This window comes from Talpa occidentalis, unplaced genomic scaffold (assembly GCF_014898055.3).
Source record: "Talpa occidentalis isolate TD23 unplaced genomic scaffold, MPIMG_talOcc4v2.1 talOcc4.4, whole genome shotgun sequence".
NCBI classification, from domain to species: Eukaryota; Metazoa; Chordata; class Mammalia; order Eulipotyphla; family Talpidae; genus Talpa; species Talpa occidentalis.
In genome coordinates this window covers 40,163,099-40,185,880 of record NW_023604295.1, presented here as the reverse complement: position 1 = coordinate 40,185,880, position 22,782 = coordinate 40,163,099, and the positions used below count along the sequence as shown (strand labels likewise).

Below are 22,782 nucleotides of genomic sequence, written 5' to 3'. Positions count from 1 at the left end.
AAAAATTCAGAAAAGTGTAATCGGTACCTGGTTTCCTAAATGAGACAGGTGCTAACACTTCATGGTATTTGTTTTGGGTTTGTTTCTTTTTAAAAGAATAAAATATTAGAGCTATAGCTAGTGGTTTTACCCTGCTGTTTTACCCTGACACCCCCCTTCATGGCTGTCCACTCTTGTATGCAAGACATTGGTGTGTTTTATGGAATTTGAGTTTTGTGTTTTTACTAAATATACGTGTCCATAACTTAAATAAATAATTTTTATTATGGTGTATATTTTGAATGGTTTTATAAATGTTCTCATTCTATACCCTTTTGCTATTTCTGCTTTCATTCAACATTATGGTTCTGAGAGCATCAGTGCTGCTCCATCTAGGTCTCATTTGGTCATTTTAACTGCTATGTCATGTCTACATATATACTTAGAGGTGTACCTCACTTTATCCACTGTCCCCCGACCCCAGCCTCCCAGAGATGGCTCAGTGATTTCCACTTTTTGCCACCCCTGACATTGCTGCAGGGACACGGCTGCAATACAGGGATGTGTGTGAGTTTCTCCAGGCCCCACTCCTGGAAGGGCCTTTCCTGCTGTGGGTGTGTGTGCCCCCAGGATCCTGCTGAGCCACTCTCTTGTGCAGTCCTACTTCCCATGCCACTTCTGCCCAGCACTTGCTGTCCACTCCCTTTTCCTGGTGTGGGTCCTGCTGCCTTTGTGACAGGAGGTGGGGACAACTTTGGAAACAGGATAGGAGGGAAACTTTGAGGGCAAACTTGAACGTTCCTTAGCACCACTCCAAACTAGTTGTGTGTAGACTTGGTCTGATCACCCCCAGCATGTTCAGACTCTGCAGAGAGGGCAGAAAAGAGAGTGCCGTCAGCTTAAGTAGAGCAGCCTTTACTCCAGTCTCCCTGGGCCTCACTCCCCCTGTCTGAAACATGGTGAGTGGAGTCAGTGATCTGTACCACCCCTTGACTCTGTATGTGTTGCTCGCCCGATTTTACTTCTCAATTAGCAAAGCAGTCGCCACTTTGCTAGCCATGGCTGCCAGGTCAGAGCTGGTGCTCCCCGACGACCTGGCTATTCTGTAGTGAAATGGTCTGTTCTTTCCTGCAGCTTGAGGGAAGGGGCCCAGATCCCAGGGGCAAAAAGCCAAGTGGATTAATGCTGATAGAGAGGAGGCCAAGGCTGCTGCTGTCCTCTAGGAGTGCCCGTGAAGGCCGGCACTGAGGAGTGCCGCTGTCTTTTTAAGGCCCGTGCAACCCCATCCAGTGTTGCTGCCATGTGAAACCTTCTTGAGGCCAGTATTTACTGTGTAGGATTAGTTTTCATTTCATCTCTTTGTTGTTCCATGATAAGCAAATGAGTAAACCGCACAGTGTCCTAGGAGGTGAGTATGTCATGCAGTACACCAGCATTGTGCGTGTGTCAGGTGTGCAGGGGTTGGGTCAGGCAGGGACATGGCCATTGAGAAGGTGGCATTTGAGCAGAGGACAGAAGGAGAGAAGGAGCTGAGCAGGCAGCTGCAGAGAAAGAGCAACTAGGTGGGGGACTCAGGCTGAGGCTGGGTGAGTGAGCGGAGGTGTCTGGCGTGTTTGAAGAGCTGCAGGGAGGCTGCAGGGGAACAGCCAGGAGGACATGAGGGGAAAGGCATCAGTCCTGGGGGGAGGAGGGCAGATCTCAGCACCAGCCCCATGAGGGTTCTGGCTTCAATCGAGGGAGTAGAGTGAGGTTACTCTGGCCGCTGTGTGGAGGACAGAATGAAGAGGAGACTGTTGGGGCCCACGTCCTTGCCCAGGGGAGAGAGGATGGAGACCTGAGCAGGTGGGAGTTGTGGGGCTGGCCAGGCGGAGCGGCATTCTAGACCCATCTGGAAAGGAGTCCTTGACAGGTCAGGGGCAGGAAAAGGCTTTTATACCAGAGTTGATTTAATCAATGAGTGTGGCCTCAAAAGGGCTATAAACAGTCTGTTACCTCTTTGACAGATTTGGGTTTGTAGTACATACACTCATGGACACTGTTCCTCCGTGAGGCATAAAGTAGAGGGAAGGTAGAGGAAGGGCAGTGTCTGATACTGAGAGGCTGGAATCAGAAAGACCCGAACTCAAATCATCCACTAAGTTGCCTTGAACAGGTGACTTGGCACCTCCTTTGTGCAGGGTGCGGCTGTGGGAAGGATGGGAGAGCTCGTGTTGTTGCCCTACTGCCTGACATACATTTCATTTCATTTCTTTGTGGTCCTGTGATGAGCAGAGGCGGACACCTACAAGCCAGGGTCTGCACCTCACGGGGGCCAGCTGTCTTAGCCTGAGGTTACAGGAAGGAGCTAGTGGAGAGGCTTTGCATGAGGATCAGGAGTCAGGAGATCGGTCTGACGTCAGCCTGTGTGACCTTGGGGAAGGCAGGGACTCGGTCTGTGAACACTTCCTGCTGCCCGTGCTGTGCTCGGCATTTTAAACACATCATCTCACCCACAAAAGAAGGCGCTGGACAGGCGGTGTCTCCAAAGTCACGTCGTCAAATGTTTCCTTCGTGGTTTTCACCAGTATCCCAGAACTGCCTGCGCTGTCACTTCCTTCATAAAAATGTGAGGCTATTATTCTTATTTTTTTCTGAGCCTCTTATTAGGTAATATCTGAAAACATGGCACTAGTGTTTTTATAATTTTAGCAAGTATTTTGTATATTGAGTAAATCCATAATGTAAAACTGAAATGGCTGGTCTGTGTGCCCATTGGCGGTCTCTTTTGCCCCCCTCAAGGTGTGTACCACAAATTGGGGACCAATTGATAAAGGGGTTTCTTGAAAGCTAGGGGAGTGAGCAGCCTTGGAAAACGAAAGAGACTTGGTGTTTGGCTGGTCTGTGATCAGTGGGACACTTGGGGTCCATAGATCCCCCACTTGTATGCCACTGCCACCCATCCTGGAGAGGCAGGGGGGCCGGTGTGGACTGAGGGCTCACACACAGGACCCTGACTGAGGCCTCTTCCCTGCCTGCTTGGCTGAAGCAGGAAGCTGGCTGAGTGTGTCCCTTTGGTGTCACTTGTGGTAAAATTGCGGTGTTGTGTGGGAGGTCATAGGTCATGGAAGATCACCATGCAAAAACAGATTAAGAAATCTAGTGAAGAGCATCTGCTAGGCCTCCAGCTGCGTGAGAGGTAGACAAGGATGACTTACCCAGGTTTTCATAGTAAAACTCCAATACTGCAGCTTCTCCCCTTTCTGCCTTCTCTCCTCCCTTCCCTGCTTTCCTGCTCTCTCATACCTTTCTTATCTTTTGGGGTGGAAAGTATTATATTGTGGAAAACTGGGTTCTACTGTCAGGAAAATTTAGTTCAATAAATCCTCCCTTAATGTGGTCAATGTGGTCAATAGGTCCTTGGAAACTGTGACTTTCAGTGAAACGACATATTGTGAAATCAACTTTACCACAGACTGATATAAACAGGAGTTATGTTCCTATGGTGAGTTTCTGATCACAAGGAAAAAAAAAATCACCAAGCTTCTGAACAAAGACCCAAACACTTCTAATATTAGTAATCATTAATACTCATTTATCCATTCATCCACTGATCCCTTCATTCAGTTTTCAACCAACTTCCAGTTCAGGGGCATGGGTGGCTGGAGCCTGTCCTGGCAGCTCAGGGCGCAAACCGAGACTCACCCTGGCCAGGACACTTTCCGTCTCAGGGCACATCACATCCCCACTCAGGGGGACAATTGAGACACACCCTTAGCCTGACATGCCCACCTTTAGGGTGTGGGAGGACACCCAAATACCTGGAGAAGCCCGCACAGGGAGAATATGCAGACTCCATCCAGTGGCTCTGGCTGGGAATTAGTTTTTTTTCCATCAACATTATTAAAACATGTCATTGAAAGAAACAATATCATTGAGGACCTGCTGTATTAAATGGAAAGAAACAAAGCTTCATAATTTATAAAAGTGGGAAAATAAAGAATGAGTATGCCCACTGTATGAGGATTATTTGTTTTAAAAAGAAGTCATTCAATGTACCTTTTGTAAGTGCTAGAAAAAGGCAAGGAGTGACCGAGGGCGCTTGTTCTTAGGAATGACTGCTCAGGGTTGACAGAGGAACCCAGGCATGAGGTCCAAGCAGCAGGTGGTGAGTGGTGGGGTCAGATGGCCTGGGAGCTGGGTGAACTGCACTGTGGAAGTTCAGGACATTTGCTTGTGGACCTTTCAGCTCTGTCAAGAACACCTTGAAGGGTGAGTGCTCACATCTGATGTCACCATTGGATGCTCGTGAGCACACGCAGACTCAGAAGCTGGCATGGACCTCTGCCCCGCCTTTCCTTTGCAGTTAACTCTGTCTTATTCATGATCAGCTGGGAGGAGAGTGTAGGCCCCTTCCTCTGTCTCTGGCTGTTCTTTCCATCGTCTTTTCGCTGGTTCCTCCTCCTCCTACAAGGATGTGGTTCCATTGTCCTGGCAAATGGGTCATCCTGGAAATTCATTTGGAAGCTCAGGTGTTTGCTGCTGGCCAGACCAACTCTTTCTTGCTCATTCTCATGCACACAGTCTCCACACATTGCTATGCTAACAGGTCTTTACCTTTGCTTACTGACCCTACCTACCCATCACCCATCCACTGGAAGAGAGGAGCACGGGGACAGGGAGAGGGGGAGGAAAATTTGGTGCAGCCACACTGTGCGCACCCAGGGCTCTGGAGCAGTCCCTGAGCCCGGAGCAGCCTGCCCTCCAGTCAAGGTGGTTGGCTTTTCCTTGATTGCTCTGGAGGGGCTCCCAAGTTGTCAGAGGATTGAACTTTAAAAAGGGGGAAGAGGATTATCTGCCATTCTCTCTCCATTGCAGGCTAGAGAATGAAGCATTGTGGGGACAGATGGAGAAGCAAGACTGGCTGGAGTGTGCGGTTGTATTGTCCCCCTGGCTCTGCCCCCTGCCAACCAGGGCAAGTCCCATGGCTGCTCCTCAGATGAAAGGGTTTCTGGACTTTTTGGCACCATGGTCTTCTCCTCTGCACAACCTGTAGAAGTTTGCCCATAGCCTTCCCACTCTGTGGTGTCCAGAGATGATCCCAACTGGAGGTCTCACTGGTGAGATTAGAGTGTGACCACCCCCACCTCCCTTCTCAGAGTGTCTGGGGACCATTTGGGGTGATTTTTAAATGAAGATCCCTGAATCTCCCCCAGACCTTGACTCAGAGTGTGTGGGGTCAGGGCCCAGGTCTCTGCATTTTTACAAGGCTCCCCAGCAAGAGCCTGGGTATACTGAGATTAAGAGAACCTTGGATCCAATCAGCTCCTGTTAGGGGACCTTGACACACATCTCCCCCATTCTGTGGGTCTTCCACAGGTGCCAGGCCTTCTGTCTCCTCCTTGCCCAACCCTCCCTGGTCATATCAAAGTTTTAGAAAACTGGAACATGGTCCAGCTCTGCTGATATGTTGGGAATCTTGTAGGGTCCCAGAACGTTAGCTGTTAGCTGCACATCTGGTTATCTGGAAGCTACCAGTGATGCAGTAAGTGTGAGGTGTAGATGGGGCAGGACAAACAGTTCTGCCAGACTGCATGCCCTCAGTGAGGATGGCAGCAGGGGCTTTCCGTTGAGCTGTTAGTAAAGTAGGTCATGAAAATGGGTGTTGAAACTGACTGGAAATTAGATGGAACTTCTTTTTTTCATCTTCAGCCACTGATTCTGCTTGACAAAATTAAAGCATATCTAGGACATCTTGCAGATGTGAAAAAGTCACCCTAGGAAGGGTCCTGATCTTTGGATTTATATTTTCCTTTTTTCATAAAAACTTTATATCAATGATAATTTTAGCTTTTCCACTTAAACCTAACAAAGAATGTTTTTCACTTATGCTGGGGTACCTGGGGTCCAACGTTTATTCAGGCACGAGGGCCTGTTGACAGAGTGAGAGATTGCAGCCCAGCCCTGCTGGACATTGTAACAGGCAGATTGAGGTGAAAAGAAGACCAGCTTCCCAAAGATTGAGCATAAGTTCCATGCGAACAAAATTCCTCTCTTTTGGGTAAGGACTGGGTTGGAGGTGGGGAAGTACATGACCTGACGGTCTTTAGGAGGGTCTTCTCAGGACCAGACCCCACAGGCCACCACTCAGTGTCCTAGCTGGTGCCTCACCCTTCCTTTCTGAGTGCGTCTATCTCTGCCCTTTCTTTTGCTCATTCTTCCTCACAACAAGCCTCCACGGATGCTCCACAGGGTGAGGCATTTGCTGAGACCTGGCTGCATAGTGGTGAGCAAGACAGCCGAGGTCCCTCCTTCACAGTGCCTGCCAGTCTGGTGGGAGCAACAGGGACTGCACTTCAGAATATAGCAGTTGGTGATAAGTGCTATGAGAAAATAAATTTGGTGATCAAATAGCCAGCATTGGTTGTGTTGGGGGAGCTGGGTTAGGGGGTACGATTGATTTGCTCTGGGAAGATTGTGGGAGGTGACATTTGAATGGAAGGATCTAGACATGTAAAGATGCTGGGGGAGAGACTTGTAAACAGAGGAAATAGCCAGTGCAAAGGCCCTGAAGCATAAAAGTGTCTGGCATATTTGTGGGATCGAAGAGTGGCAGTCTGTTAAGATTTTCGTTTCTCGTCGTAGATATATGCTTCCACTTCATAGTACAAATCATGAGAAAACATGTTTTTTCCAGAAAATGATTTTTCCTCCTGCTCTTTTTGGAATCGATTACTAAAATCACACAGATTAGGAATGTGTTTGTGAGAACAGAGCAGCCTATGGTGGGGGTCATGTGTCTCCACCCAGTGTTACCAGAGCAAGTCACCAACTGATCCTTGTCCCCCCACCTGTCCCAAAAGACGCTGTGGGGCCCCAGGGGCCCTGGGGCACCTACCCTTGCTCTGAGAAGGCATAAGCAGATCCTCTCTGGGAATGTGCCCAGTATTGTCCGTTTCTGAAAGACCTGCCTGCTTCTTCACTTGAGAGAGGGCTGCCTTCCTGCTGTTTTCTCTGGCGGCCTGCCAGGCTGCCAGAGGCCCGTGAAGAAGGGACCGGCACCTGGGACATGTTATTTCTAATTGTGACGCCGATGCCCATCATTAGTGACTTCTGATGTATTAAGACTGCTTCAGTTCAGAATTGTGTTTAATCTGCCTACTGGCATGGATTGTCTTAGTAACTTTAGAAACATGTTTGCAAATAAGTACTTCATGCTAAGCATGAAGGGGGTGAGAGGAACCTGGTTGGGCTCAGGTGGGGTGTGGCTTGAGTGCAGCAGGAGGGAGGGCCTGGGACCTCCTTCCATCCCAGGCAGCACCACAGAGCCAGGCAGCTCTGATAATTGCTGGTAGTATCCTGGGCTATTTATTACAGAACACATTCTTTTCTTTTTTTTTAAGATTTATTTTATTTATTTATTTATTTATACCAGCACTGGGTGCAGTCAGAAGCGCGGGAGGGTGAGAGAATTCACCAGAGCCAGAGCGGGGAGCAGAGCAGGCAGAAGGACCGAAGTACACTGCTGAGGGGAGCAGCGGGCGGCAGGAGAGGTCTGCGCACCATGCGGGACCCTCCTCCAGTGGCCGGGGAGCAGCCGGGGATGGAACCAGCGCTGCAGAGGCTGCGGGCAGGTTCGCAACCCAGTGCTCAACCGCTGCGCCACCGGGGAGGCCCTGGAACACATTCTTTTCTTGAATCTAGGTATTTATGGGAAAGCCCTTCTGACTATGTGGGAATGGGGTGGAAATGTCACTGCTTTTTATTGAGCTACTACTTTCCTCATGAAAGCCCTATGAGTCAAGGCACCATGATTCATTCCCATTTTATAGCTGAGGAAGAGTTTAAGTATTTTGACCAGGTTGCTAGGTGACTAAGTGGTAGAGTTCGCATCTGAACTCAGAACTGACCACCTAATGGCTGGGCTTGAGTTTGTGGGGGCACTGACTGCCCACCCCTGGTGTGATTCTAGCCCAAACTGGGTGCCAGCAGGGATGGGGTGATAGCTGCCCAGGACGCGAGTTCTCTGGGCTTGCTGGAAGACATTGTCATCAGTGAGGCCTCGTCCAGGCCTTCACAACAGAAGCCTTCCTCCCAGTGCTCTTGGCGAGTGGAAACCTATTTGCTGTTCCTGCATTCCAGTGTGTGGCTGGTGTACCAGGAGTGTTAGCTTAGGGTGGGCTTCCCAGAACTTGTTCTGTCACTCTTCCTCCAGCAGCTTCTCCAGGCTTGAGCCTGGGGAGGTGACTGCCCTCCTATAGCACTGCTGACAGGACTGGAGGAGCTGCTGATCTCCAGGAGCTTTGGTGTTTCCTGGAAACCTGGTGTCTCCCTGTGCCCAGCGCCAGGCCCTTCCACCTCCTTTTTTGGCTTAGGAGCATGGTGTGACCTGATACTCAGTAGGGCATGCCAAGTGATAAATGGCTTTTCTACCAGTTGAGCTGAGGCTTGGCATGGCCGTCTGTTCCCAGTGGATGTTTAGGGGAGCGATGAGCAGTGACCTGGCTGTTTAGGCCTCTCTGTGTTGGTGATCCCAGTGCCAGGCTGACAAGGCGTCTGCCTCTGCCCGGCACCACATGCTGACCTTCTGGTTGCTTGTGGAAATGTGGAGAATGAATGTGCTGTCACCTGGGAGGTGGTGCAGCTGTCCCCCGCCCCCAATTATGCTTTTCAAAATAGTTGCATCTTTCTAGTCTCTTAGGTTACATATGAGAGATTTTGACCAGAGATTTGAACTGCATGCTTTATTTTGAACAACAAGGTCCAGCTTGAGAACCCCTTAGCCTGAAACAACCTCAGTCATTGTTGGACTTGGGTGCCTCTGGAAGTGGCATGACAGAACTAATGAAAAGTAAAAGAAGGCCAAGAATTGAACACAAATATATTCATTATCCTGGAGTTTTGATCTTGTAAGTGTGGGATATGATACAATCTTTTTAAAAGATCATGTAAAAGGAAGCTAGTAAGTGACTCAAAATAAGAAAATGAAAAAGCCAGCTGCCTCATGATAGGCACTAGGTTCTGGTGGGCTGCGATACCATTTCCAGAGACAGCGTCCTCCAGCAATTCCCTGCTGTATCCAGAACATCTTAACTGGATGATGAGGATGAAGTGCTCTGGAAAGCTGCTCTGGATGGCTCAACAGGACTTGGGTTGATAATGGTTTTAATGTTGAGGCTGCACAGGCAGTTTGAGAAGAAATCATTTTCTAAGCTGGGTATTGGAAAGGGTATTTTATAATAATAGGAATTTTCATTTTAAATACGTATATAATAGATCAATAAATTAATCAAAGTTACAAATAGTGATTTGACTGTTACCCTCAGCCCTAAAAATCATACAATCAAGAAGGGGCAAGACATTGTTTCTTCTCATTGGCAGTTGCCTTCATTGCTCGTGATTCTGTTGGTTGTGTGGTGATTCTTCCTGCAGCCTGTGAGGTGGGGAAGTTTGCAAGGGGGGAGGAATGCATTGAGGGGAGGTGTTTTCTCTGCCTGTCCCCTTTTTTCCATCTTTCCTTTATTCTTGGTCCTCTGCCTTCTGCCGGGTGCCAGACCCAGGACTGAGCTGTGGGCTTCAGAGTGTGCTGGCCTCGCGCCTGGCCTCCAGAGATCAGGGCTGCAAACCTGACACTGGGAGGCGGGGTGTTTGCATTCATATTTGAAGTGTCTGTGCTTTGCTTCTTGCTGCAGAAAGTATATTCCATGGAACATATTAATTCATCTTTAAGTAGATTTATGATATGAAATATTCATTGGCATCAACTTCACAGACAGCATTTGGAACAATGTACTAAGGACAGTTTGTCCTCATAAATCTATTAATGCTGAAGGGATGTGATTGTCTCCTGTGAAGCTTTGGGGAGAAATGAGGGCCTAGGTAGGGGAAGAAGCTGGCTGCTGATGTCTCTCTATCTCCCCTAGCTTGGCTGTGACAGGCCAGCCCAGCTCCGAATGAGTGAGTGAGTGTGTTTGGTGTACATTTCCATTCTCCTTGCCTTTTTATTCATTATACAGATGCTTCTATTTCTGAGAGATCCCTCTCGTCAGCTTCCAGCTTCTTGTCAAATTCCAGCTTCCTGCAGTGGTTTGGAGGTATAATGAGGCTCAGGGGGAAAAGCTGGCTCATGAGTGAAGACTGATCTGTCACGAGAGGGGGATCAGGGGACTGAGGGAGGGGGACAAGGCAGGATGTTGCCGCTGAGAAATAAGTGCAGTGTGCAAGCCCTGAGCTGAGTGCTTTATCTGCTTGTTCCGGGTGGCTCTAAGTAGAAGTTGATTTCTGTTGGAGACTCAGAGAGGTCTAGTCACTTGTTCACAGTGAAGTTCATTATGTTCAATGCACCTGTGCTGGTGGCCATAGTGTGTCTAGGGGCCGGGCCCAGAGCAATCCTGTGGCTGTCTGCCCCATCCAGCAGATGTAGCTCCTCCTCCTGTGGAGGAGCCAGGGGTGATGTGGGGTACAGAGGAGTGTGTGAGGGATTGTGGGAGGCTGGAGTAGGTGTCCCAGCAAAGTTGGATGACTAGATAGGGATTAACCAGGCAGAGGGTGGTTGGGAGGGAGAGTTGGGCTGGGGGAAGTAATTCTAGATGGTACCGTCACAAAATTACAAGAACACAGGACACCAGCGTGTGGTGGGCAGGGAGGACTGTCCAGTTATGCACAGTCCCCAGAGGAGGGGAGGCCACTGTGGCAGCATTTTTTATCTGGGGAATTTGGACTAATGGAGGGCAGTGAGGACACTTCAGAGGTCTTGAAACCACGGAGAGAGAGAAATGCACCTGTATATTTGGCAGATTGCTCTAGGGGTATGACAGAGGCTGGGTTGGAGAGGTGGAGGCAGGAGGGGCGGAAACCTGTCAGGGCTTGTGATCTGCCTGCAGTCAGAAGTCCTGGGGCCGATGAGGGGAGCAGATGGGGTGCAGGTGGCAAAGGATATAATTTGGGGTCTGTGTTGGGAAAGCACAGAACTGGTCTAGATTCCCCATCTCAAGCTAAGAGGTCACCAAAAAAGAAAAAGGCAGAGTAAACAAAAAAAGCAGTCAGAAAAAGATTAAAGAAAACAAGCACATTAGAAATGCCAAGAAATTTTTTGAAAGGCTTTTATAAATAGAGACAATATTTAAAGAGTTACAGTTAGGGAATGAAGATTCACACCATATAAAAGTTGTTCTAGGCTTAATAGTGTTTTAGAAATTTATCTAGACCTAAGGACAAAAGCAAACTTAAGTGCATTAAGACAAAAACAGGTTTCTGGCCAAAAGCAGAACCAAAGTCAGGAAAAGCTGAAAGTGGTTTTCCACCATTGCAGGGCCCCGAGAGGTGGTGATTTTGATGGTCGGGTCACTGAAGGTTCCGGAAGTGCCGACTGGGCAGGGGGCTCATGTGACTGGCCTGGGAAGGAACCTGGCTGAGTACAGGGGAAAGGCACAGGCAGATGCCCAGGTGGAACCTTCCTCTCAGTTGCTCCTTCGGCAACCCCCACGCCTGCCTTTTTTCCTGCTGGAAGGACCATTGAGGGGGAAGTGCAGTCTGGGTCTGTGTGGTGTCTCCTTCACTGTTGGTGCCCTTGTCCGGTAGGTTCTTGGCCCTGGAGTGAATGAGCTGGTGGCTGAGCAGCATGTCCTGTTGTGTTAGCTACAGGGAAGAGGGAGGTGGAGGGTCCTCAGAGAAGGCTGAGGAAGGAGGAGGAGGAAGAGCCAGGCTTCTGATACAAGCTGTATTTATTGAGTAATTTCGTGTGCAGTGGAATGTTCTACAGTAGATGCTGTGGGGCTCACGGAGTAACAGGGAAACGTGTGAGACGTGGGGATTGAATGGTAATTTGATACCTTGTAGAGTCTGGGGCTCCATGTGGGGATGCATTTATAACCCAGACTAATGTCAAACAAGGAAAACCAAGCCTTTCGGGTCCTATCAGTGCTCTTGTCTACGCCAGTCACCGGTCGTGCTTATGGTGCCCCTCCCCCCCTCCATTGTTGCTGTCAAGGAAGGAGGATGCATTTATAGTAAAAGCGTGTAGGACTTGGAATCTGGAGACTGGGGTTTAAGTTCTGCCTCTGCCCCTATCAGTGTAGGCTCCGAGCATCTGCTTTCTCATTTGTAACCTGGAGCTATAACAGTGGTGTGCCCTTGCTGAAGCAGGGCTCCATGTGTGCAGGAGAGGGCTTCATGGCCTGCAGAGCTCTGTTCAGCAGCTGGTGACATCTTTAGACTCTGTGTTTTGAGGAAAGTGGAACCTGGCTATTCCTTACACCTCTCACATATCTCAGTTAACTTGACTGAGTTAATGAAGGAGTTTTTTTTGCCACTCTAAGCATTTTCCAGTAGCCAGAGGCTCTCATTATTCACCCACTTGACAAGGAAAGTGGAGCACCTGCTTGGCTGGCATGTAGTTGCCACCAGCAGTGGCGGAGCTGGGGTCAGCTGCCGTCACTCAGACTTGCTGATGAGTCTGAATTTTAGGACTAGACATTTTTAACGGTTTCCAGTTTCAGGATGGCCCAGCTTGAAGTTCAAAAGTAAAAGGCAGACTGGGGGCTACTTTCACTCCTGGTCCTAACTCCCATTTCTCTCCCTCACACCCCCCCAAATGCATATCCACACACCCCTCACTCACACAGTTCCTAGTCCCGGGGCCAACCCCTGCTGGCTCCTGACTCTCACTGGCACCCCCAGCTCGTGCTCCCAGGGCATTGTCAGTTTCCCCTTTGGGAGCCCACGTGGGTGCTGGGTTGCCTTGCCCTTTGCTCACCTGTGGTTTCCTCTGCCTGTTGTAGGTTGTCTTCCACGATGTCTCTGTGCTGACAGACAAGCTCTTCCCCGTGGTGGAGGCCATGCAGAAGCACTTCAGTGCCGGCTCGGGGAGCTACTACAGCGACTCCATCTTCTTCCTCTCAGTCGCCATGCATCAGATCATGCCCAAAGGTAAACTAGATGGCCACGGGCAGCACCCCTGGAGTTGACTTTTCCAGGCTCTGAAATCGCTATGCCTTGTATCAGAGAGAAGAGTTCTGTTGAAACACAAGGGAGAGGGAGTGGGTGCCAGGGTGTCCTTTGTGTGACAGAGTTTACCACACAGAGTCCCGGGCAAGCCCGGGGCCGCATGCTTCCGGGGCCTATTCGCCAGGATGCAGCCGAGTTATGCTCTGTGCTGTCTCTGGACTCAGGGCATCTGGGCTCAGCCATGATGCTGTCCCTGGCGTGCACCCCCTTTGGTCTCAGTTTGCTCATCTGTAAAATGGTTGGTTGGACTAGATGGCTCTCCATCCAAATTATTATCTTATGCTTTCGTTCTTTCTAGTTTAAACCTGTACATTTCTAACTTTAAAATATCTCTCTAGATATAACAGGTGCAAACTGACTGAACTGGACTTTTTTTTTTTGAAACTCTGATGTACAATTAAAGGATTTCCTGGGCTTTGGTCCCGTCAGGGAGAAGGACACTTTTTCCTGGTCTTTGGTAGGTTGGGCTGGTGTGGAAGTGCTGGCAGGTCTCGCTATCCTTGGATTGGAAGCTTAGGGGTGAGAGAAGCTTGTGTTCCCCTGAGTTATGTCTGGTGTTTGCCCCAGAAATCCAGGTTATTTCTCTGCATCAAAGCCCGTCCCTTCTTCCACATTCTGTAGCAGGAGGGTTTCCTTTCTGTGCCTGAGCCATCTTTAAAGTATGTATACTCCTTTTTCTATTTAAAAGTAATATCTATTAAAAAAAATCTGAAAGCTACATTAAAATACAAAACTATTGTCCCTTTACTACCACATAAAAATCATCACCATTTATTCTGTTGTAGAGCTTTTTAAAAATGGAAGCAAAATAGGAGTTATACTATATATTTAAGGTATTCTGAGTCTTTTTTATGTATATCAAAATGTGAAATGGAACCATCATTTAAATACCTAATGAAGGACATGGCACAGGGAAAACTGTCTGATGACTTTCAGTTAATGTCACTCATCACCATTTTCTGTGCAATCACAGGCTTTGAAATTTTATTGAATGATTCCTTTGAAGTGGATGAACCTTAGTTCACTGTATCATTTTCCTGTTCTCAGCTTCCTAGATGCTTTCTAGTTTTTTCGACCATAAATTTTACTGTGCTAAATATCCACATGCATAAAGATTCTTTTCTCTCATTAACATTATTTCTACCCGGGCAAGCCCGGGGCCGCATGCTTCCGGGGCCTATTTGCCAGGATGCAGCCGAGTTGTGCTCTGTGCTGTCTCTGGACTCAGTGCATCTGGGCTCAGCCCTGATGCTGTCCCTGGCGTGCACCCCCTGGGGTCTCAGTTTGCTCATCTGTAAAATGGTTGGTTGGACTAGATGGCTCTCCATCCAAATTATTACGTTGTTCTTTCGTTCTTTCTAGTTTAAACCTGTACCTATCTAACTTTAAAATATCACTCTAGATATAACAGGTGCAAATTGACTGAACTAGACTTTTTTTTTTTTTTTTTTGAAACTCTGATGTACAATTAAAGGATTTCCTGGGCTTTGGTCCCTTCAGGGAGAAGGACACTTTTTTGGTCCCTTCAGGGAGAAGGACACTGTGCGGCAAGCTCTGCCACACAAAGGACACCCTGGCACCCGCTCCCTCTTCCTTGTGTTTCAACAGAACTCTTCTCTCTGATACAAGGCATGGCGGTTTCAGAGCCTGGAAAAGTCAACTACAGGGGTGCTGCCCGGGTAGAAATAGTGGGCCAAAGGGTAGAAATAGTGGGCCAAAGGGTAGAATTATAGAATTACTGGGCCAAAGGTGATTCTTCCAAAGTCAATATGTATGAACCCCCTGCCCCCGAACTGTGTCTAGTGTCCTTAGCTTGCACTTGCACTTGGGAGAGGCTAACAGATGTCTGACCTCTTGTAGGGGCCTCAGGCAGCCACATAGAAGCTTCAGGACAGTTGTTGTCACCACTTAACAGGAGAGGAAGTGAGAAGCTGAGGTCAGGCCAGTTTTCCACATTCTAGTGCAAGCTGGGCCTCCTTCCCTGGTTTCTGACTCCTTGGCCATTGCTCATTCTGTTGTCCAGAGCTGGATGTCCAGCCCCTTACACCCACACAGCCCCCAGTGGCTTACGTAATCATCTTCTCTCTCCATCTTGGCCCCTGTCTGTGCCCTGAGCAGGGGGCCTGTGCAGGGTAGGTAGGTTGTGGTCAACCCAGTGCGTTTATTTCCCCTGGACTAGCACTGCCCAGACCACATCTGCAGGGTGCTAGACAAAGGGGCCCTGCAGGTAGGACATTCCAGCTCAAATTTTGGTCAGACCTTGTTTTTCTCAATGTTGCTTGCTTGAGGGGGGCGTGTGTGACCAGTTCTGCTGCTCACACTTGCCTGCCCATGTGTCCAACACAGGCACACAGTCCCCTCTGTTCCTCACTCACGCCCTTAGGGCTTTTATCTCCTTCTGTCTGTGGAGTTAGGTTTGTCACCATTGGCAGCATCTAACACAATGGAAAAGAAACCATTTTTTTATCCAACTGGCGCAAGATGGAATGGAGAACAGCTCCATAAGGATTAACAGCTCCCTTCTCCCATGTCCCAGGGCTCTAAGGACCTGTTTGCTCTGATTTGGTGACAAGGGGCCTAGAAACAGTCCCTTACAGAGACTGAGCTCTATGCCTGGTCCATGGTTGTGGGGGGCTTCTCCCTGCACAGGGAAGGCAGGTGCAGTACATGAGGCTGGCCAAAGCCCACACACTTTTCTGGAAGACTCTGTCTTATGGTCAAGCTTTTGACAATAGTCCTATGTTTGCATGACATGGTGCTGCCTATCCTGGGTATCTCGGAGGTATTTGCTGGGTTGCTATTTCATGAGCTCACAGGGGGTGGCATTTTCCAGCAACTGGGCAGTACATCATGAGGGCTACAGGGGAGAACCACTCAGTGCTAAGAGTTTAGAAAAGAATGAGTCACAAACATTTGGCAGGAAGGAAAAGGGCTCCACAGAGGAGGAGGTATTTGAGGGGGGTGTGTCCTAGCCCAGGTTCACAGGCAAGATGAAAAGAATGGAGAAAGGACCAAAAACCTGCACACTGTGGACAAAATCAAAATGGAAAAATCCAACTGGGCGCTCTCATTCAGTCATTCATTCATTCAATCATTCATTCATGCTTCAAAACACAGTTTGCAGCTTTTTGCAGAAAGCCATTAAAATTCCATCTCCTTTTTCCCTTTAGTGAAATTTGAGAAATATAGTAAAAGCCATATTCAGTTTGGATTTCTTTGCTCTCTGTTTTTTGTATTTTTACTCACTGCCGTGGGAGTTCTTATATGCTCTCTACTGTGCTTTCTTGGCAGTCTCATAAAACAGAGAAGGCTTTTAAGGCCAGTGTATGGAACTTCATTACTTTGTTCTGTTTGAAACCAAATCAAGAAGCTAATTAAAATAATCAATGTTTAATTACCCATCAGTGAAGCAGACAAGGATCTTATGGGAGGGGTGTTACAGGGGGATGTATATGCATTCTGGAACCTGGAATGTGGTAGAGAAGGGTTGAGGGTCCTGGGTGGTCTCTACTCTACCCCATCAGCCTCAATATCAGGAGAAAGCAGAAACAAAGGAACCCTCTAAACTCATCGATAATGTTTCACTTGGTTTGCCAGACTCTGAAATCCTAATGTGGCAGGGTTGGCTTCCATGTGCTGTACCCACAGTTAGTTCTATGGTCTCTGCTTATAGCAGGGCGGGAATGGCCAGAGGACAGATGGGGGGGGTGGTTTAGTGTGAACATGGGGTCAGCAGGCCTGGGAGTAAGTTCACACTCTGCCTGTGACTGTCTGTCTGTCTGATGTAGGGAGAGGGAGAGCTGATGTCGTTTCCTGACTCCTCACCACAGGGGGTGAGACAGATCCGAATCTGCACCCCTGTTCACTGGTAGGCAGGGTCACTGTGTGAAAAGTCACATGCACATGGGTGACTGGCCTTCTCTCTCTTGGAGTTTCTTCTCCCTCCTGACACACAGGAAGTGGCTCACTGAAGCAGCGCCGGGGAAGGGGCACCTTTTCTTTCTCTCTTTACCTCTCAAGCTTACCAGCTGGAGGAGGGCCATGTCCTGCTGAGACTTGGGCCTAGGCCACATTCTCCAACCTGGGCTGAATAGCCTAACTTTTCTGAGCCTCCATGTTTTCTTTAGAAAACTGGGGTGGCATTGTAGGTTGGATGAAGACTGAAGGAGATGGTATATGAAGAGTCATAATGCCTGGCACGTCGAGACGCCCAGTTCTAGATGTTAGTGCCTTTCTCCTCAGAGGGTTAAGTACATGGCAGCAAATCAAAAACTCTGACAAATACTGAGGTAAAAAAAAAGTTTTGCTTTGTTTAGCCCAACATCTCTCAGTTTATCACAGAATACTTTTTCAAGGAATACCTACTCACATTCTGAAATAGGCTTGTTTCACTAAGCTCCCTTTAAGAAATGTTGCCCTAAAATCAGAGTAATTCATAGACAACACTTGTGCAGCTTTCTGTTGGTGCGGTGAGGCCAAGAAGCCTCAGTTTTCAGAGAAAGTTCCTCCTGTCAGTGTGTCCTTCCTCTTCTCACTCATGGAGCTTGTTAGCGAGTGTGTTATTTCCATTATTCACTTGCTTTGTTGCTTACACCTTCACCACCTCCTGAATGGATTTGAAGTAGCCTTGGGCATGCCCAGGTTTGCCTCAGACCCAGAAGCTTAGGAAGGCTTGTCCCAGATCATGAAACATGAGACACAATGGTTCAGAAGGAGAGAGATGTGTGTGTGGTGCCACTCTGCTGGCAGGGCACCCTGGGGGTACTGACAAGCTGGAGTGACCCACAGGGCGGCCAGGGATCCTGAAAGCCAGCCCTAAAGTAACTTGGGCCACATGCCGGAGCTGACTCACTGCCTTCTACAGGGCCTTCTGAAAAGAAGAAGCAGCCTGTTCGGTGTGTCTCCAAAAGGTCACACCAGGTGCAGCTGGCTAGAATTTTCTAACTTTGTCACCACTGACTGTGACTGAGCATGACCCTTCCCTGCCCATGTGGGAAGTCCTCACTTATAGCTGAGGGGCTGGAAAAAATCCAGGGTGCAGATTGGCCTCCTATGGCAGTAGAGCACAATATGTTTGGCCCCACCTGGGACTGTAAGCGGCAGTGTTTCTGGGTAGGGTACCTGACAGAGAAAGTATTTTATTGTTTTCACCTTCTCCCACCCACCCCAAGTCAGCTGTACCATGGCAGGAAATTTTATATTTTGTTTACTGTTGAGTTCCCAGTGCCTAGAACACAACCAGGAACTTTGTAAGTATTGGTCAAGTGAATTAAATGAATAACTTTTTGTTAGGATTGTATCTTGAACTGTGCTGTTTTGGGAGTCACCTCAGTATACCAGATCCAGTTTCAGAACTTTTTTTTTTTAAGATCTCTTAGAACTGCTTGGGGAGAGAATCCAAGAACGAGGGTTTTTCTCATGGGTTAGCACAACCAGGGACTTGAATTTTCTGGTCATCTGTTTCCTAATGGGTCTACTAAGACCCGAGGATACAAGTGGGTTCCTGGTGTCTGCAGTGGTGCCCCATTCCAGCATCGGGCATGGCGTGAGGGGCAGGGGTCTCGTGTGGAAGAAACAAAAGGGAAAAGCAGACATTCAGGAACTTGACTGAGTGAAAACATCTGAGTCAACACTGAACAAAGGTTCTAAACATGTGTCCAGTGATTTTAGTGAAAACTCTTTTCTGGCAGGTTCAGTGGAGCAAACTTGAAGCTTTTGAATTCTCTCATTCTTAAGAGGGACAGATGAGCAAATTTGTCATAAAATGCTAAAAATAGAATGTGATGGAGACCACTTCCTGTTAGTGCTGAAGCTCCTAGTAAGTTAATGAAGACAGTTGCCAAAATGATTGAATAGTAATAGCTTCCATTTTGGTCCCTTCCATTAGACTCTGCCTTTTAACTTTCAGGATCCTATTTTAAATTCTTGGCTACCAGTCAGACATCAGCCCTCTTTTATTGCTGTCAGGAGGTCAAGTAGTATTTATCATAGGCACCTCATCACCTGTCACCCGTGAAGGGTCTGCTCTCCTCCCACTGTGCACAGGGTGCTGGGGTGGGTGCTGCCACCCTGCCCTGGGGGAATTTACCTTCTGGGTGTGGGGAGGAATCCAAACCAGTGGATCTTCATAAAGCCAAGGGTGGAAGTTGGTGGAGCAGCATTGGTACTGGGCCTGAGCTCAAAGGAGCTCGTGTGGGATTATCTGCATGGAGAATGGACCAGATGCTGCCAGTTCTGTCAGAGTTCAGAGCAGAAGCTTTTTTGAGAAGGGTGACTCGGGTTTGTGCCTGGCCTTGAGGAACTAGGGGCCAGGGGTGGGGGAGGGGAAGGGCTGGTGTTCTGGGTGAAGGATATGCCGGGCAGTGTGGTGTCAGCCTATCATGCCCTAGGGATGTCCCTTCAGATGGTGTCAGACCCCAAAGCAGTCAGTCTAGTGTGTTTGGCAAGCACCTCTGTGGTTGACAATAAGGATACATTTTCTCAACATTGTCTCCTGGCAGGAGAATACTCAAGTTCTTTATTCAAGCTATGTGTGTAATTGCCGGTGACCAGGTCCTGTGGGTTAACCATCTTGGACTGAATCTCTGGCCTGCTTTTCTTTTCATTTCCCCACCCACTTACTCTGGCTCTGGACATCCTTTGGAATGTTCCTGGCTATGTCTGGGCCTCCAGAGAGAGCTGCAGAGACTGATACCTTGACCTTTCTTGTCTGACCCATTTCTGCCATCAGCGTAGTTCCTTGCTGCTCCCCCACAACCAGCTTGCCCTCCAGCCAAAGTGGAGTTCTTGGTCAAATGCACACTCTGCTTTCCTGGGCTTGCTCAGCTCTTCCTTTGTCTGCCCAACCCCCCACTCACCAGCTCTGCCTATCAGAAGGGGTCCCCTCTGAGGGCAGATTACCCAAGCTCACACGGTGTCAGCAAGGCTGTGTCTGCCTGGACTGTTAGGGGTGAGAACACCCCTGTAGACTCTTAAGTGAATGGAATCAACATGTGGGTGTGGAGTTCTGAGGATAAAACGCCTGTATCACTCGTCTCCCAGGGAGCAAGCACAGCTCTTGTTTCCCTCCAAGCTGGGTTGTTCTTCTCTCCCTCATACAGCTCTTCTTCAGCTCAGGACTGACTTCTCAACCAGGCTTTGCTGGTTCCTGCCCTGCTCCCACTCGCCCCTTAAGCTCCGGGACATCTTTCACTTTCCCTTAGAGTTGAGTGGACATGCAGGGTACGATTGGTCAGTGATGGTTTCCCCTCTGTACTGTTAGGGGGGCCATGAAGGTACAATGTTGACTTTTTAAAATTTTTATTTTTTATTTTATTTTTTAAAAAGTTTTTTTAAAGATTTATTTATTTATCCATACATACAAGAACTGGGGTACAGGCCAGATTCGTGGGAGGGTGAGAGGATTCACCAGAGACAGTGTGGGGAACAGAACAGGCAGACTGACGAAACACACTGATGAGGGGAGCAGCGGGCACGACAGGAGAGGTCTGCCGTGCCATGTGGGATCCTCGCTGGCCGGCCAGGATTGAAGCGGCGCTGCAGAGGCCGTGGACAGCTTCACAACGCTGCGCTCAACCACCTGCGCCACCAGGGGAGGCCCAATGTTGACTTTTTTTTTTTTAAATATTTATTTATTTATACAAGCACTGGGTACAGTCTGAAGTGCGGGAGAGTGAGAGGATTCACCAGAGCCAGAGATGGGAACAGAACAGGCAGACTGACAAAATACACTGCTGAGGAGAGCAGCGGGCGCGGCAGGAGAGGTCTATCGCGCCATGTGGGACCCTCGCCGGTGGCCAGGGATTGAACCGGCGCTGCAGAGGCTGCGGGCAGCTTCGCAGCCCAGCACTCAACCACTGTGCCACCAGGGGAGGCCCCCAATGTTGACTTTTTAAAAAGCATCTTCTACCACACGATTAAGATTTGTCCATCCTAGTCATTAATCACAGATTCGTGGCATTTGGGAACTAACAGTGCCTGGGGTAGGCATGAACACCTGACTGAGCCAACTGGGTGGCTGCCCCCAAGTAAATGCTCTCTCTCTTGCAGCCCTTTGCCCCAGGTACCCTGGCCCCTGCTGGTTACCTCCCAGGAACTCTCCATGCCCTCTCCTTCCCTGCTCTTTCTCCTCCTTGTCCTCTTCTTTCCCTCTTCTCTCTCATGCAAATCAACACAAGAAAAGAGGGGTTTTCATGGGAGGGGCTGGAAGTCTGAGGTCAGAACCTGGGGCAGCTCTGGGACATGTCTGTTTTGGGAGTGTTTCTCGTTCCCTCTCGCTAATGGTAACTTTCTATCTCTGCTTCTCCATTTTCTTTTCTCTCACTTCTTTTTAAAAATGTATTTTTTTTTTCCTGTTCCCTCAGAACTGAAACATGTGTGAGACTTTGGTTTGTTGTTATTTCTCCAAAACAGGCATCAACTCTGCTATTTTCCATTTCAGAACCCAAAAGAGAATCTCTGGCCAGCCCACAGGCCTTAAATTGTTGGTCTTTTGTTATTGTTGCTGATCCAGTCAGCTGGGAACAGACCAGGTGGGGCCATCTGGTACCAAACCTGGCCACCTGGACCTGTCTCTTAGCAAAGGTGTGAGGTGGCCAGGCGTGTGACTGCTGTCTCAAACACAGAGCAGCCATTGGCACAGGAGGGGAGGGGAAAAGCTGTGGATTAGATGTGGGTTTTGACTCACGACTTCATATTCTGGAAATTCCTGTCATACAGATACCTTCTAGCTTAGAGGACATTGTAGGCAGCCTCCACGATGGTTCCTATGTCACTGCCTCCGATTTTGTGCCCATGGCTTGAATGTGGGCTGGATTTAGTAACTTACTTCTAGTGAATAGAATATTGCAAACGTGATGACATGATGCTTCTGAGAGTCATGGATACCTTCTTCCTCTCTCTGAGCCCTTACTTACTCTGGAAGAAGTCAGTGGTCTTGTCATGAACTGCCCCGTGGAGAGGTAAGGAATTGACATCTCTGGCCAATAATCGTGCGGCCATGAAGACATTGCAGCCTGTGAGCCAGAGCTGTGCTTGCTTTGTCTCAAAGAACTGTGAGCTAATAAATGTTGTTTTCAGCTGCTAACTTGTAGGTTTACTTGTTATGAAGTGGCAGTAGGTAGCTGATACAGGGGGGATGAGCACAGAGGTGTGGCAGTGGAGAGTATATACCCCTGGCTGGAGAAGTCGGGGAAGGCTTTCAGCAGGATGTCACTTTTGAGTGAGGCCTACCTCTGGTCAGGAGATTAGAGTGGTCTCCTGTATAAGCAGGCCATCTCGGCAAACAGGACTGGGTCACCCATCTTCCAGGACGCCCTTCTTCTACTTTTATGATGGAAATTTCAAGTCTTTAAAAAGGTAAAGGGACTCACTTATGAACTGTGTAGCCATCACCTGGCTTCAATAGTTACCAACTCATGACCTATATTATTTTATCTCTGCTCCCACTTACCACCTTCCCCTATAAATATCTTTGCCAGATACTCTTTTTTTTATATAAACACAATATTTATAATCACATTTATCCTAAATGATTTACACACCAGTGTTCCTCAAATACCAGTTTGGGGAACATCATCATGGCTCATAAGTCCACAAGAACATCTAATTGATAATATCTTTAATTCTGCTATTTTCAGTGAGCACATGTGACCCAGGGCAGGGCTGGCCCTCTGCTAAAGTCTAACATGAGTCTGTTGCAGGGCTGGGGATCTGTGCAACCTGAGGTTTGTCAGCATAACCATCTTTCAGGAGGCACCTGGAATTCTAGTGGGGAGACAGGCAGATGATAATGGGGATGGGGAAAAGATTTGTTGGAAATGA

The 22,782-nt window shown here is 48.5% G+C and overlaps 1 protein-coding gene across 1 annotated transcript in view; it reads left to right on the top strand.

Moving 5' to 3' along the window:
• XXYLT1 (xyloside xylosyltransferase 1) overlaps positions 1 to 22,782 on the top strand; it is a 148,392-nt gene that overhangs the window by 16,113 nt on the left and 109,497 nt on the right. The window contains exon 2 of the mRNA XM_037525310.2: positions 12,735 to 12,882. Coding sequence (XP_037381207.1) covers positions 12,735 to 12,882 — 148 coding nt within the window. The remainder of the gene's footprint in view (positions 1 to 12,734; positions 12,883 to 22,782) is intronic.